At 36.0% G+C, this 15,056-nt stretch overlaps 1 protein-coding gene across 1 annotated transcript; it reads left to right on the top strand.

The window, feature by feature from the left end:
* Window positions 1–1,653: 1,653 nt before the first annotated feature.
* Window positions 1,654–9,534, top strand: LOC107661808 (TNF receptor-associated factor 4-like). The gene is made up of 6 exons (XM_016451575.1): window positions 1,654–1,958; window positions 4,898–4,949; window positions 7,033–7,137; window positions 8,659–8,820; window positions 9,037–9,198; window positions 9,289–9,534. Exons 1-6 carry the CDS (start codon window positions 1,816–1,818, stop codon window positions 9,448–9,450), a joined length of 786 nt encoding a protein of 261 aa, XP_016307061.1. The 5' UTR covers window positions 1,654–1,815; the 3' UTR covers window positions 9,451–9,534.
* The last annotated feature ends 5,522 nt before the right edge of the window (window positions 9,535–15,056 follow it).

Genomic DNA, 15,056 nt, shown 5'->3' with positions numbered 1-15,056 from the left:
GCTAGCATGATATGCAAGTTACTTGCATGCCGCTAGCATGATTAGCAAGTAACTAGCATGTTGCTGGCATGATTAGCAAGTAACTAGCATTAGCAAGTGACTATCATGTTTCTAACATGATTAGCAAGTTACTAGCATGTCGCTAGCATGTTTCTAGCATGATTAACATGTTGCTAGCATGATTACCATGCTACTAGCATGTTGCTAGCATGATTAGCAAGTTAATAGTATGTCGCTAGCATGTTTGTAGCATGATTAACAGGTTGATATCATGTCGCTAGCATGTTTATAGCATGATTAGCATGTCACTAGCATGTTGCTAGCATGATTAACAAGTAACTAGCATGTTAATAGCATGATTAGCAAGTTACTAGCATGTCGCTAGCACGTTTCTAACATGATTAGCTTGTTGCTAGCATGATTAGCATGCTACTAGCATGTTGTTAGTATGTTTCTAGCATGATTAGCATATCGCTAGGATAGATAGATAGATAGATAGATAGATAAGATAGATAGATCGATTAGAAGTATTAGATAGATGAGTTTGCATGGATTATAAATAGTACATAGAAGGGAAGTCTGAGATGAGTTTGCATGGTTAGAAATAGTACATAGAAGGGAAGTCTGATTGAGTTTAAAGCCCAGTTCACACCAAGAACGATGACTATAAAGATAACGATATTAGCGTCCACAACAGCGAACGATATCGTCTGTTTACTCTAAGCGCACGCACATATGCCGCTTTAAATTCTTGAGCTCCTTACAGCAGGATGGATTCTGATTGGCTGTCAATTTTGTTATCGTTTATCAGCTGGAGAAAAATCGTTTTGAAAGTGATTCCAACTATATCCTTTCTCTTTGTCTTTATCGTTATAGTTGTGGTGTGGACTGCTATTCTTTAATATTGAGAACGATTTTTAGAACTATATCTTTATCGTTATCTTTATAGTTATTGTCCTTGGTGTGAATGGGCCTTAATGGGCGTCAGTGTGTTTAGATTTGAATTTTGACAGTTGGAGTTTGCATAGTCTTGGCTCATTTGAACATTCCGTCAATGTAAGTCTATGGGATTTTTAATGATTTTTAATCTTCAATTTCATGAAAACTATAAATCAGATCAGTCTGAAATATAGCAACCCGAGTCAGATCAGTCTGAAGAGCTGGGCTGAGTTTGGTGGTTCTTCTAGCTTGAAAGCTTTAGGTCTAGGAGGAGTAGCGTTCAGAAATTTTAGTCTCATAAGAATAATAAGAAGCTTAAATAGCAGATCAGTAATAATATAAACTATACAGACAGTCAATTATAATAATACTAATAATTTGATGTACTAAAATAATTAAAACTGAAATGAAACTTCGTATTGTACTAATCCTCTTCCGTAATAAACAAATAAAACAATTAACAAATAAAAATGACAAAATCATCAAATATCTACATTTTACTCTTTATTAAAAATGAAAACTTAAAAATAAAAACTAATTCAAAATATGAATGAAAACTGATTTAAATCTTGATGATCGTAAACTAACACTGCCCATATGCAATATTATAAGTGGGAGGCTGGTGGCTCCTCCTCTCGCTCCTGTGGGCGGCCTTGAGTGCAGAGGTACAGTTGGAATGAGTAAATATTTCCCTGTGCTGTACCTTGCTAAAGACGGAAATGTCATGAGAGATCGATTGGTGTTTAGTGTTGGTTCGATAAACGAGCGATTAACCTACTAATAGCGGTTCTTCTTCTTTGCATTAAGATTCTTTGTAACGTTTGATTCCAGCAGTTTATCAGTTTGCAGTCTGATGTTGATAGACACAAAGGTATTATGCCAGGGTTAGATTTAAAGTTTCTGGAGAGACCGAGGAGGAGGTTTTATTGTCCTCTGTGTGAAAAGCCGATGCGGGACCCCGTGCAGATGTCCACCTGCGGACACAGATTCTGCGACACCTGCCTGCAGGAGTACCTCAGGTAAAGCTGGTTCTTAACCTCTATGTCTGAATGATCAAAGCGAGGTGGTTTATTTTCATATTTTTGCCAAGTGAATTTTTAACTTTCACACCGTAGTTCTTAACGTGACATGTCTAAAACACACACACACACACACACACATAATAGATAATTATATCTGGTACAAATTATGAAAGTAAAAGAGATAAAAAAAACATTAAAACACACGTTCAAATTTCTAAATGTGTTCTAATTATTTCATATTAACATGAATATTTCAAAATGTCAAGAGGTGTAACCATAGCATGCAGCACAATATATTTCTTACATATTTAATACTTGAGTGTTGGGTGTAAATCATTGTTCAAGTGAGTTATAAACTAAGTATAATTCTAAGAAATTTTCAAACATTTTTCTAAGTATATACTACATTAAAAAGAAAAAAAAAATATTTTGATTGAGCAAGGACAACAGTATTAATCAGCGCTGCTTTCAGCATTGATAATAAGTTTCTTGAGAAGCAAATCAGCATGTTAGAATGATTTCTGATGGGTCGTGTGACACTAAAAATTCAGCTTTGTTGTCACATGAAAGTTTTAAAATATATTAATTCAATTCAATTCAAGTTTATTTGTACAGCGCTTTTCACGATACAAATCGTTGCAAAGCAACTTTACAGCAAATTAAGTTTCTACAATATTTAGTGGTAGCTTATCAGTGGTGACTGTCAGTTAATGTACATATGGCAGAAATGTACGGAAAAATCAATTTAAGACGTAATCAAACAGACGGTGAACACTATTAACAGCAATTATTATATGATGCAATCAAACTTATAGCAAAATGTGGTAGTTCTGAATGTTGTTGCAGGGTTGGCATCATCAGGGAGGTCCCTTTACATATTAGAAATATTTATAAATAGAAAATAATATTTCACAATATTGCTGTTCTTTATTTATGAAAAAATAAATCAACATTAGAGACATAAACATTAATACACATTTAAGAGACAAAAGAAATGTATAAACCTTAATGACTCAAAATATTTGAACATTAGTATAAATTATATATCTACCGTATATTATTGAATCATGAACATCATGTTTTCTCAGGATAACTCCATCTAAAATCTAACAAACCTTCTAATTAAAAAAACAATTATAACAAAAATGTATTACGCATATTGGGGGTAGGGGTGAGGAGGACTTGCTGACGCACAGTCTTAAGGGTTTACAGAGGTAACATTTATGGTTTTACACCGTTTCATTTTTAAAAATTCAATCTTTAGACAGATCACATAGATAATTTTAGTTCAAAAATTGAAAACATTTTAATCATAGAACAGGTGTATTCACCATTGCATTTTTTATTTATTTTTAAATAATTTAATAGCTTTGGTCATTGTCTATGTGGAAAGTATCACTTCAAAATAATTGCTTCTATGACAGAGTGGTAATAAACAAATGCCAAACAGGCCAAGCAAGATGTCAGTGACACAAAATGCCTCAGGCTACAGAGTAGTGCTTTCTGTCTCTATAGATTTTACATCGTAATGTTTACATAAAATAACATGTTTTTCTCTTTTACATTTTAAAAGATAATAACATAATCAAAATACTACAGAATTCCTATGTTCCTATAGAAATGTTGTGATTTAAAAACAGCCTAAAGGAATAAATGTGAAAAGAAAGTATGCAGTGAGTCAGTTTATTTGGTAGTATTGCTCAACTGCACAGTTTTGGGTTATGACCCATTCTTAGCATTCCATGCCTTGTCTTCTCAGTCCCATAGTCATAACACAGAGTTGTGTTGCTCACAGGTGTAATGAGTGAAACAATTACATTCATTGTCCTGTGTTATCCTGTGGATGTTATCATAATGATTGACAGACTAACACATGCGTTTTTTAAATAGACTATTAATTTAAATGAATGACTAATTCACATGTAAATCTGTGGATTGGATTGCTGTAAGGCAATGTATGCAGTGAATTAAAATGTAACCATTAGCAAGTATTAAGAGCAAGAATGATACAGTACATATGCTCTCTCTGTCACCTTAAAGTAATATTGTTAGAAACATACAATAGTTCGCACATGATTTGTGATTTTAACATGATATAGCATGTATCTGCCTGAAGGGCATGATACGCTACTTTTTCAAGGGCCTCATTTGCAGTTCTGACTAATTCATAGATCTAGACAAGATAAGACATGACCAACTGAAGAAAAAAATAAAATAAAACTATTTATTACAAGTTATTTTAAAACATTTTTATTCAGAAAAATGCATTCAAAATCCACTTGCATGTCGCAATCACATTTTGCATCTTCTTGTGAAGCTTCCTGCGGGACTTTTGGGAAAATTCCCTGTAGGATTTTGAAATGACGATGTGCTTCTGTGTCACACGTAATGGAAAGATCACAGCTCTATTAATATGTGTTGTGTTGGTCGCACTGCTTCCCCATATAATGTATGCTGGGGGGCGTCACTGTGCCAGATGGATGATTCACTCATATTCTCCTGAAGGACCGTCAGTTTGTGGTGTGGGAGGTGATTCTGAAGTTCCTGTCAAATCAGTTCGACTGTGATTCATTTAGGCTTTATTACATGGAGGCATCAATCGGTGGCAGTTGTGAACTGCTTTTCAACCCACTACATACTGTATAATGTAAAAATTAATCGAATGCAAATGAAATTCTAACACATTCATGTGTAAGTGTCACTTTCCGTTATGTAGGAGAGCAAAAATACGTAAATTCTTCATCTTAAAAAATGCTCTAGTAATAGACAACCAGCTTTTATTTGTTTACATTGTAATTTGAACACATATTAAACAACTCATTTACCATGGTGATTCTTTCCCAAAATATACAACATAGCTTTCAGAATGTATGTGAATCATTAACTTTCAGGAATCTGACTTTGTCACTATTTTTTTCTCTGCTAAATTTTAATAGTGAAGGTGTGTTCAAGTGCCCAGAGGACCACCTGCCGCTGGATTATGCCAAAGTAAGTGCACCCTCATAACACAACAGTTTCAAATGTCTTCTGATTTCATCCAAAGGATGATCATTGTCCTGATGTCATAAATTATTGTATAATTGTATAATTTAATGACATTGTATAATGCCATTAAATTATACAATAGAACAATGGTTCTCAAGGAAAGAGATCCATTAACTGAACTTAGTGCCAGCACAAAAAATCTTAAGCAGCTGATTTTTTGCATCGCTGCCCTATCAGGCAATGATTTTGCAGGCAGTGTTTGCCCAAGTAACTCCCAAAACTGATTTCGGACAGGTTATTGATGCAGCATAATAGTTTAGTGATCTGTAACAGAATAGAGCTTTGGTGATAACTAAGTGAATATTTAATTGCCACAATACTAATTTCTCGCTAGAAATTACATCAAAATTGGGAAAGGTTGGTCAAAAACATGCATTTTCTGTTGAAATATCCAGCGTATGCTTGTCAAGTATGTTTTGAAGCATGGCTGCTGGTTTGAGCTGGTTTAAGCTGGTCATGTGCTGGTCCTAAGATGGTCCTGAGCAGGAGCTATATTTGCTTAGTACTAGCTCAGGACCAGCACATGACCAGCTAAGGACCAGCTTAAACCAGCTCAAACCAGCAGCCATGCTTCAAAGCATACCTAACCAGAATATGCTGGTTTTATCAACAGGGTTTACACACAAACTGACCACCAACTGCAACATTTAGCTGCCATCTTTTTTTTTTAGCTCAACTGTAAAAAAAAAAAGCTCAACTGCCTTTTTGACTTCCTACCTCTTTATATTTCAGCTTTTGGATGTAGCCAGTCAGAAAAGAGTCCCCAGGACTGCAGCTGAAAATCACTGCAATAGAACATCCAAAAAATGCATGCTTAACCTTAAACCAAACATAGAAATTTTACTTATTTTTAATTCTTACACAGGCCAGTCCTGAATGTATTAAACTTGCCTACAACAGTTAGTTTCTTTGCTCAAATTTGATTGGCTAAGCAGTGTTTGCAAGAGTGCTGATACACAGTCCAACAACAATGAAATTTACATTGTTTGTTACGCCACTAGTAACACGAGCGAGTCATTGACTATGCTTACATGTGCACCAATAATGCAATTATTTCCGGTACCGAGAACCGTGGATTTTCACTGGTATTGGTACCGAATACTGAAATTTTGGTACCGTGACAACACTAATTTCCAATTATCAAAGTAAAGACTTAATCACAGTAAGATGACACAAGCAAACCTCTTCGCTCCTATTTACATGCAATTTTCATTCTTATGATTGTTTGCTAAGAAATGTGTTTTTCCCCGTCATTCTTCACAAATGAGCACACATGGTTTTAATCTACTTAATTCAAAAGCAAAACACATTTCTATGTATTATTGGATGGTTATTCAGCGCTGTGATGAACATTAAAATGTTACAGCAATGCTGCTGTAACTGGGGTTGCCTATGCTGCCATTATGTCCTACACACCATCTCTGAATGGAGATAAGAAGTAGAGACTGGTGGCAGTGGAAGCATACCTATGTTCACAAGGTCCTACAGTGTGTTTCCCAGATTTACACATAAAAAGGGTCCTACATGTTCCCCAGTTTAATGCTCTGTTAACACACATTAAGTAAACTTTAAAGGTCAGGACTAATTTTCCCTAACCCTAACCTAACCCAGGATAAATTACTGTTAAATAGGTTAATATATAAATAGATAAATATAAGTTACTGATTTTTGATATCTTGTTTGTCGAATTGTATAAAAGCAATATCTCGTGCCCAATTTTGCTAGTAATCACACATTAAGTAAACTTTAAAGGTCAGGACTAATTTTCCCTAACCCTAACCTAACCCAGGATAAATTACTGTTAAATAGGTTAATATATAAATAGATAAATATAAGTTACTGATTTTTGATATCTTTGTTGAATTGTATAAAAGCAATATCTCGTGCCCAATTTTGCTAGTAATCACAGCTGTACTGAACAACAGCAATCTTGCTCATGTTTCATGTTTTAACTTCCATGCTTTTCAAATGTTCTTATACGTTCTACTCTAATAAATCTCATAAATTTGTCATTCTGACCACGCAGATTTTTCCAGATGTGGAGCTGGAACAGCAGATTCTTTCCCTGCCCATCCGCTGCATCCACAGCGAGGAGGGCTGCCGCTGGACTGCACAGAACAAGCTCCTGCAGGTGAACAAATGACACACAAATCTCAGTCGTATTTGTACATATTTCTACATGCATCTTTGTAGGATTGAATACATTTGTTTATGGCTCCTGAAGTCTCTTAAAAGTGTTTGCATTTTAGATGCTGTCCATATGTTAGTAGGCTATTGTATGTAAAAATGTATGAGTACACTACAGTATGTACAAAAACCAACAATATAGACTACCGTTAAAATGTTTAAGATTATGAAGTTTTTTTTTTTTTAAGAAATTGTTTCTTTTATTCAGCAAGGACACATTAAATGATCAAAAGTGACAGTAAAGTTATTTAAAATGTTACAAAATATTTTTGTTTTATTTAAATGCTGTTCTTTTGAACTTTCTATTCACTAAAGAATCTTGGAAAAAGCTGTTTTCAGCATACACCAAACACCAAATCTGCATATTAGAATGATTTCTGAAGAATCATATGACATGTGGCTAGAGTAATGGCTGCTGAAAATTCAGCTTTGCCATCGCAGGAACATTTTAATATTCAACTGGGGCGAAAAATTAATTGCAATAATATTTCACCAATATTATTGTTTTCACTGTATTTCTGGGCCCGTATTCACAAAACATTTTATCTTACCACTAAGAGTTCTCCTAAAGAGCAGTAAAAGTTTTTAGCTAAGAGTTTTCTCTTAAAACCTATTCACAAAGCTACTGAGACAAATTTTACTAAGGAATAGAGAGACGTCTTAAAGGGTTAGTTCAATCAAAAATGAAAATTCTGTCATTAATTACTCACCCTCGTGTTGTTCGAAACCCGTAAGACCTTCGTTCATCTTCGGAACACAATTTAAGATATTTGTGATGAAATCTGAGGGCTCTCTGACCCTCCCATAGACAGCAAGGTAACTACCACGTTCAAGGTCCAGAAAAGTACCAAGATGTTCGACAAAGTAGTCCGTGTGACATCAGTGGTTCAACTGTTAAGTTACGAAGCTACGAGAATACTTTTTTGCGTAAAGAAAACAAAAAGAATGACTTTATTCCACATTTTCGTCTCTACTGCATCACTTGTGGACGCGCGTTCACAACAGTAACAGTATCGTTTCCGACACGCGCTGTACGCCGTAGACCAATCACAACAGAGACTAGGCCATCTGACCAATCAGAGCAGAGCAGGCTCACGGAAAGGAGGGGTTTAGAGAGAATGAATCTTTGAACTGCTTCGAATGAATCGTTTGAGAATCGCTGGAAAGTGAGGTGATATTAAATGCATATTTTGAGAAAACTAAAGCGTTTTTTGACCTTGCTTGCATGTAATCCTATTGTAGGAGACTCCCAAAACAATATTAGTAACTGTAAAAATGGCATAATAGGGGCACTTTAAGATTTTCTCCTAAATCGGCAGGTTATGAGCTACTTCTAGCCTTAAGATGTTATGTGAATATGGGCCCAGATCAAGTACTGTAAATGCAGTCTTGGTGAACATCTTCTTTCAAAAACATTAAACACCCTAATCTCACTCTCACACTGGGTTTCTCACTGCTCCTCCAGGCCCATTTGTCCGTGTGTGAGTTTAACGTGGTGTCATGTCCAAACCGCTGCACTGTGAAGCTGCTGCGACGTGAACTGCCGGAGCACCTGCAGCATGACTGCGTGAAGAGAAAACTACACTGTGACCACTGCGGTGACGAGTTCACTGGGGAGGCATATGAGGTCGGACACATGCAGTTCTTCGTTGTTGTTTTTTTATTATCACAAGTCTTCTGATACTTTATCATACAAATACATCACTTAAGTTTAGTAATATTTGTAATTTAGCAATTGGTTTCAATAGCACAAACCACACTGAATCTAATTTCAACACTGCACCACAGCTCTGACACATGCAAGCATGTTTAATATTTTATCTTCCTCTCTGTCCTCATTTAGAATCACCAGGGTGTTTGTCCAGAAGAGAGTGTGTACTGTGAGAATAAATGTGGGGCTCGTATGGTGCGGAGACTCTTGGCCCAGCACTCTGTGTCCGAGTGTCCCAAACGCAAACTGCCCTGCAGATACTGCAAAAAAGAGTTCCTCTATGACACTATTCAGGTCAGTGGACTATGTGCTGCCATCCTACATTTATGTATTCATTCATTTTATGGTAAAGGGAGTGTATTCATTGGTGTTTTATGTTCACAGCATCATCAGCAGCAGTGTCCATGCTTCCCTATGCAGTGTCCTAACAGATGCGGCACACCAGGAATCGCTCGAGAGACTTTAATGGCACATGTGAAGGAAGGATGCAGCACTGCGATGGTACTTTGCCCGTTTAAGGAGGCTGGCTGCAAACATAGGGTATGATCTACTACCAATAACTATCTGCGATAACCGATAAATTTAAATTCAGTACTATTTTGTAGGGGTGTAATCTCAATTCAAAAATGCAGGAATGTGTATTGTGGATGGTGACAATATATATTATATATAGTTCAACCAAAATGAAATTTTGACTAATTTAATTTAACATCAAATATGGTAATGGCACATCAAAAATGGTAAACCCAAATGGTCACACATTTGAGTTTCCATGTTTATTCATTATTATTAATAGATTAAAAGTAAAATACATTATTTAATACATTACTGAATAGAATAATAAATATTTCTGTTCTGGTATCACCATTGCCCTGTACATTTTATTAACTGGTTATCATATGTCTTAGAAGTAATTTTTTTTAAAAATCCCATTTTAACTATATTTAGATTAATTTAAAGTATCGTGAGAATCTTGTATCATGAGATCGGTATAGTGTATCGAACCAAATAATGTCATGAGTGTATTGTTACTATTTTCATTAAAGCCTCCATAGATGTTGTCCAGAAGATACTGAAGTCTTGAGTTCTGAAATAAATGTTAAATAATGTGAAAAATGATCACTTGTGGGCCGTTTTGCTTATATTCTAAGTAAAGATGTCTAATTTTTTGTTTAAATATAATCAGGGCTTTAACACAAATGAAGGATATTTAGATACTGTGAAGGATAAGAAATGCAAATTCAGTGTAATTTGCATGTATTTTACTGTAATATGTTTTTTTCTTTTCAAATAAACATGACATAAAAAATGACTAATGGCTCTATTTTTATGAAACTATGTGAATTTTCATGTTCTGTGTGCTTGGCCCTATAAATATAAATATAAAGCTACACTCTCAGAAAAAAAGGTACAAAAGCTGTCACTGGGGTGGTACCTTTTCAAAAGGTACACTTTTGTACCAGTCCATATTGGTACCTTAAAGGGGTCATCTATGCACAATCAGCTTGTAACACTCCAAAGAGAAAGGAAAACTTGAAATCGCATCATATGACCCCTTTAAAGGTACATATTAGTACCTAAAGTATACATATTAGTACCTAAACCACTGCAAAAAAAATGCTTTTCTTACTTAGATTTTTTTTTGCCTTGTTTCCAGCCAAAATATCAAAAAATTCTTAAATCAAGAAGGATTTATTTAAATCAAGAAGTAAACATTTTTTAGATTTTTGGCTGGAAACGACAAAAAATCTAAGTAAGAAAAGCATTTTTTGCAGTGTAAATGGTACAAAAGTGTACCTTTTGAAAAGGTACTGCCCCAGTGACAGCTTTTGTACCTTTTTTTCTGAGAGTGTACATTAGCTTTAACATTAGATTTATATTTATTAGAATTATTTTATATGATTTATAGAATCAAATATAACTCTTTTTATCTTGCTGTGTAAATGTATTTAAATGGGATAGTTCACCCAAAAATGAAAATTCTGTCATTAATTACTCACCTTCATGTCGTTCCAAACCTGTAAGACCTTTGTTCATCTTTGGAACACAAACTAAGATATTTTTGATGAAATCGGAGAGCTCTCTGACCCTCCCATATACAGCAACGCAACTGCAATGTTCCCTGGTCCAGAAACGTAGTAAGGACATCGGTAAAACAGTCCATGTGACATCAGTGGCTCAACTTCAATTTTGCGAAGCTACGAGAATACTTTTTGTGCGCAAAGAAAACAAAAATAACAGAATTTATTCAACAATTCTTCTCCACCGAGTTATGTCTTCCACCATTTTGGAGAGTATCCAAGAACGTATTCGACGTAATCAGCGTTGTTTACGTCTGGGGGGAAAGCGAGTGCATGAACGTATTCTGCGTAATCAGCATTGTTTACACTTAGGTATACTCTCTAAAATGGCGGAAGACGGTAACTCGGGCGAGCAGAATTGTTGAATAAAGTCTTTTTTTTTTTCTTTGCGCACAAAAAGTATTCTCGTAGCTTCGCAAATTTGAAGTTAAGCCACTGATGTCACATGGACTTTTTTACCGATGTCCTTACTACTTTTCTGGACCTGGGAACATCTATGGGAGGGTCAGAGAGCTCACCGATTTCATCAAAAATATCTTAATTTGTGTTCTGAAGATGAACGAAGGTCTTACGGGTTTGGAACGACATGAGGGTGAGTAATTAATGACGGAATTTTCATTTTGGGGTGAACTAACCCTTTAAATTCTTCTTATTTTTCGATCATTTAATCTTTAGCAGTAAATTCTCTTGCGAGAAGTGAATCACAGTTTCAAGGCATCTGATTGGCTGTTCACTACTGATGTCACACTTTCATGTGCATCCTCTCCATAAACTCAGGATCAAAGCCCGAGTTCACATAGAAAGTTGATGATCAGCGTCATGGTACCAACAAAGCCAATTTGGATTGGTTGGGTTTTTGTTCAGTCACCTTCTTGGTACAAGCCCCTGGTTGCTTGATCAGATAAATAAAGTCTAGTGACTTGACTTATGAGTATCCGGGTTAGCAAATCCCCAATTGTTTAATTAGTGGCTTAGTAATGTCTACCTGGGTGTCATACCCTTAGGTTAATTTAACTAATATCCTAAACAAGGTATGTGTGCCTGAACCAATACCTAGTTAGAAATGTGCACTACAGTGGGTGTGCCTGTAACAGAAATTATATATGTTGCAAGCTGATAGAGATGGCAGGAAAAAAAAGAACCCCAGCAACCATGCAGTGGTTTTAAAAGCAGTGTTCAGAGAGGCCAGTCCAAATGTATGGTCATTTTGATTCAGCAACAAACAGCAAACCACAGGGAAACGTGCAGATATGCAGTGGTGTAATGTAATAAAGTAATAATACTTTGTTACAGTACTTAAGTAGGCCTATTTTTTGGGAGTATCTGTACTTTACTTGAGTTTTTATATTTCTGTCAACTTTCACTTTTACTCCACTACAATACTTAAAATGTATACTTTTACTCCAATACATTTCCCCGAAGCATATTCGTTACTTACTACAAAATAAAGTCATAAGAGCACAGACTGCAACAAAGCAGGTTTGATGAATCAGTGGTCTGAGGCTTGCAAGTCAGACTCCTAAAAAACACCTTTGCTTTGCTCATGTGCAAACACAGTGTTTGAGAGTAACTAGTTACATGTAACGGAATTATGTGATTTAATTACAAAATAAATGTAACTGTAATCAGTTACAGTTACTGAGAAAAAATGTGTAATTAAATTACAGTTACTTATGAAAATGTTAACGATTACAAAGGGGGTTACATCTGAATATTTTCACACACATACAGATTTGATTGATTTCTTTCCCAAATTGCATTGACTGCTTTAAAATGTGATACACCAAAGTTTCAGGAGTTTAGGAAACAAAATATGTGACTTATTCAATAACAATATGCTGCTGTTGTTGTTATTGTCTCAAAATGCATATTCTCAACTTTGCTTATATGTTTAATGAGTCACTCCTTGCATCATATACACAACTTGTTAAACATCAAACATTATTTAAACCATCTGTATGGTTGCTTCAACTGGGGTTGCATGAATTAGTACACTCTCAGTGCTGGATTGCATCAAGGGCATCCAGTGTAAAAGCTGTGGCAAATGGCTGTGCGGATAATTCCGGAGCAGCTGAAGTGGGGAGAGAATATGTTTCATTTAGGAACTGAATTTGAATGTGAATTTTCTTCCGCTAAACACAAAAGAATATACTTTGAAGAATGGGGGTAACCAAACAGTTGCTGGTCCCCATTGACTTTCATGGTATTTTTTTTTCCATACTGTGGAAGTCAATGGGGAACAACGACTGTTTAACTAGAGTAGTTGTTGTTTTTAAGCACAAAATAGATAGTCAAATGCTACAGGAAGAGTTGTTTTCCATCTTTTTTCAAAGACTGTAATGCATTCTGCTGTTTGAAGGTGAAGAGAAAGCTTGTGAAAATGACCTTTTATGGTTCAATGATGAGTTGCTCACTGACTGACAACATAGGATTGAAAATCTGAAGGAGTACATTTAGGTTAGAGGGTGCAGACAGCAGTGGTCCTGTGTGCATCATAGCTTTGAATCTGATGCATGAAAATTCTTAGCGCAAAGAGTTGATTCTAGTGACACAATTCTAAGAGGAAAGTGGGCGTTTCCCCTTACAAATAAAGAAAAGATCCTAGTGAAGATAAAAGTTACTTACAAAACATCTTAACCCTTAAAAGAGCTGGTCAAAATGTGTTAGGAGGAGGAGGTTTAAGAGGCTTAAGAGTTTCTTAAAGAGCAAATGGCTGAAAGATGAAGAGGGAGTAGAAATGTGTTACAGACCATGGATGACAGTGACTTAAAGGGATAGTTCACCCAAAAATGAAAATTCTGTCATTAATTACTCACCCTCATGTCGTTCCAAACCCGTAAGACCTTCGTTCATCTTCAGAACACAAATTAAGATATTTTTGATGGAATCTGAGAGCTCTCTGACCCTCCCATAGACAGCAAGGGTCCTTACACGATCAAGGTCCAGAAACGTAGCAAGGAGATCGGTAAAATAATCCATGTGACATCAGGGGTTCACCCGTAATTTTACGAAGCTACGAGAATACTTTTTGTGCGCAAAAGAAAAAAAAAAAAAACGACTTTATTCAGTAAAATTACGGTTGGACGTGGTAGTTACCTTGCTGTCTATGGGAGGGTCAGAGAGCTCTCAGATTCCATCAAAAATATCTTAATTTGTGTTCTGAAGATGAACGAAGGTCTTACGGGTTTGGAACGACATGAGGGTGAGTAATTAATGACAGAATTTTCATTTTTGGGTGAACTATCCCTTTAATAAGACGTTACAGATTAGATTGTTCAGGGATCATGTTTGTGACCGATCTTATTAGAGACACAACAACACATTAGGGACACTTAACAAATTTATTAGACCACCACCCAGTGTAAGGTTGGTGCCACAGTATTGATGATTACCACAACAATTTTTTGTTTCTGTAATGGTTAATCCACACCAGCAGGGTCGTTTCTAGGCATAGGCGAGCTAGGCGGTCGCCTAGGGCGCCACCAGCTGAAGGGGCGCCAATGAGCGCACGTACTGGCACGGATGCACCCGAAGATGCGCCCCCACTGGATCCCCCAACATTATTGGGCTAGAGTACTGTCAATCTGACGATGCCTGTATGCCACTAGATCAGAGTGCTGTCAATTGCTGCCTGATTGTTGTATGCAAAGTTTGCATTTGGAGCACTCAACTACGCCATTAGATCAGTGGCCTCTGTCAGTGCTTTGACAAGGTAACACTTTTTTTTGCCATGCAATAAGCTAAGTTCAAAGGCCAATTAAAAATATCGGTACAGTAAATAAAGTGCACAAAATCAGTATTTTGTTTAGGCAGTATTTGTGGCACATTTGTCCAAATATTTGTGGCAGATTTGTCCAAAGGGTGTGCGTTTTTTGCGCCAATGCATTGTTAAAGGATCAGCGTGTCATGTAATATTCCCATATAAATTTTAAAATCCAATTAAAAAATATTTGTATAGTAAAATTTGCTAATTCACGAGATCAATACATCCTTTATTAGACCGCTTTGTCGAGTTAAATGCATCCTTATGGAGGTGTCGAAATGCTGAATCAATTCATTCACTTCCAACAG

Source organism: Sinocyclocheilus anshuiensis, unplaced genomic scaffold, assembly GCF_001515605.1.
Source record: "Sinocyclocheilus anshuiensis isolate Anshui unplaced genomic scaffold, SAMN03320099.WGS_v1.1 scaffold207, whole genome shotgun sequence".
NCBI lineage: Eukaryota > Metazoa > Chordata > Actinopteri > Cypriniformes > Cyprinidae > Sinocyclocheilus > Sinocyclocheilus anshuiensis.
This window is presented reverse-complemented; position numbering and strand designations above follow the sequence as displayed.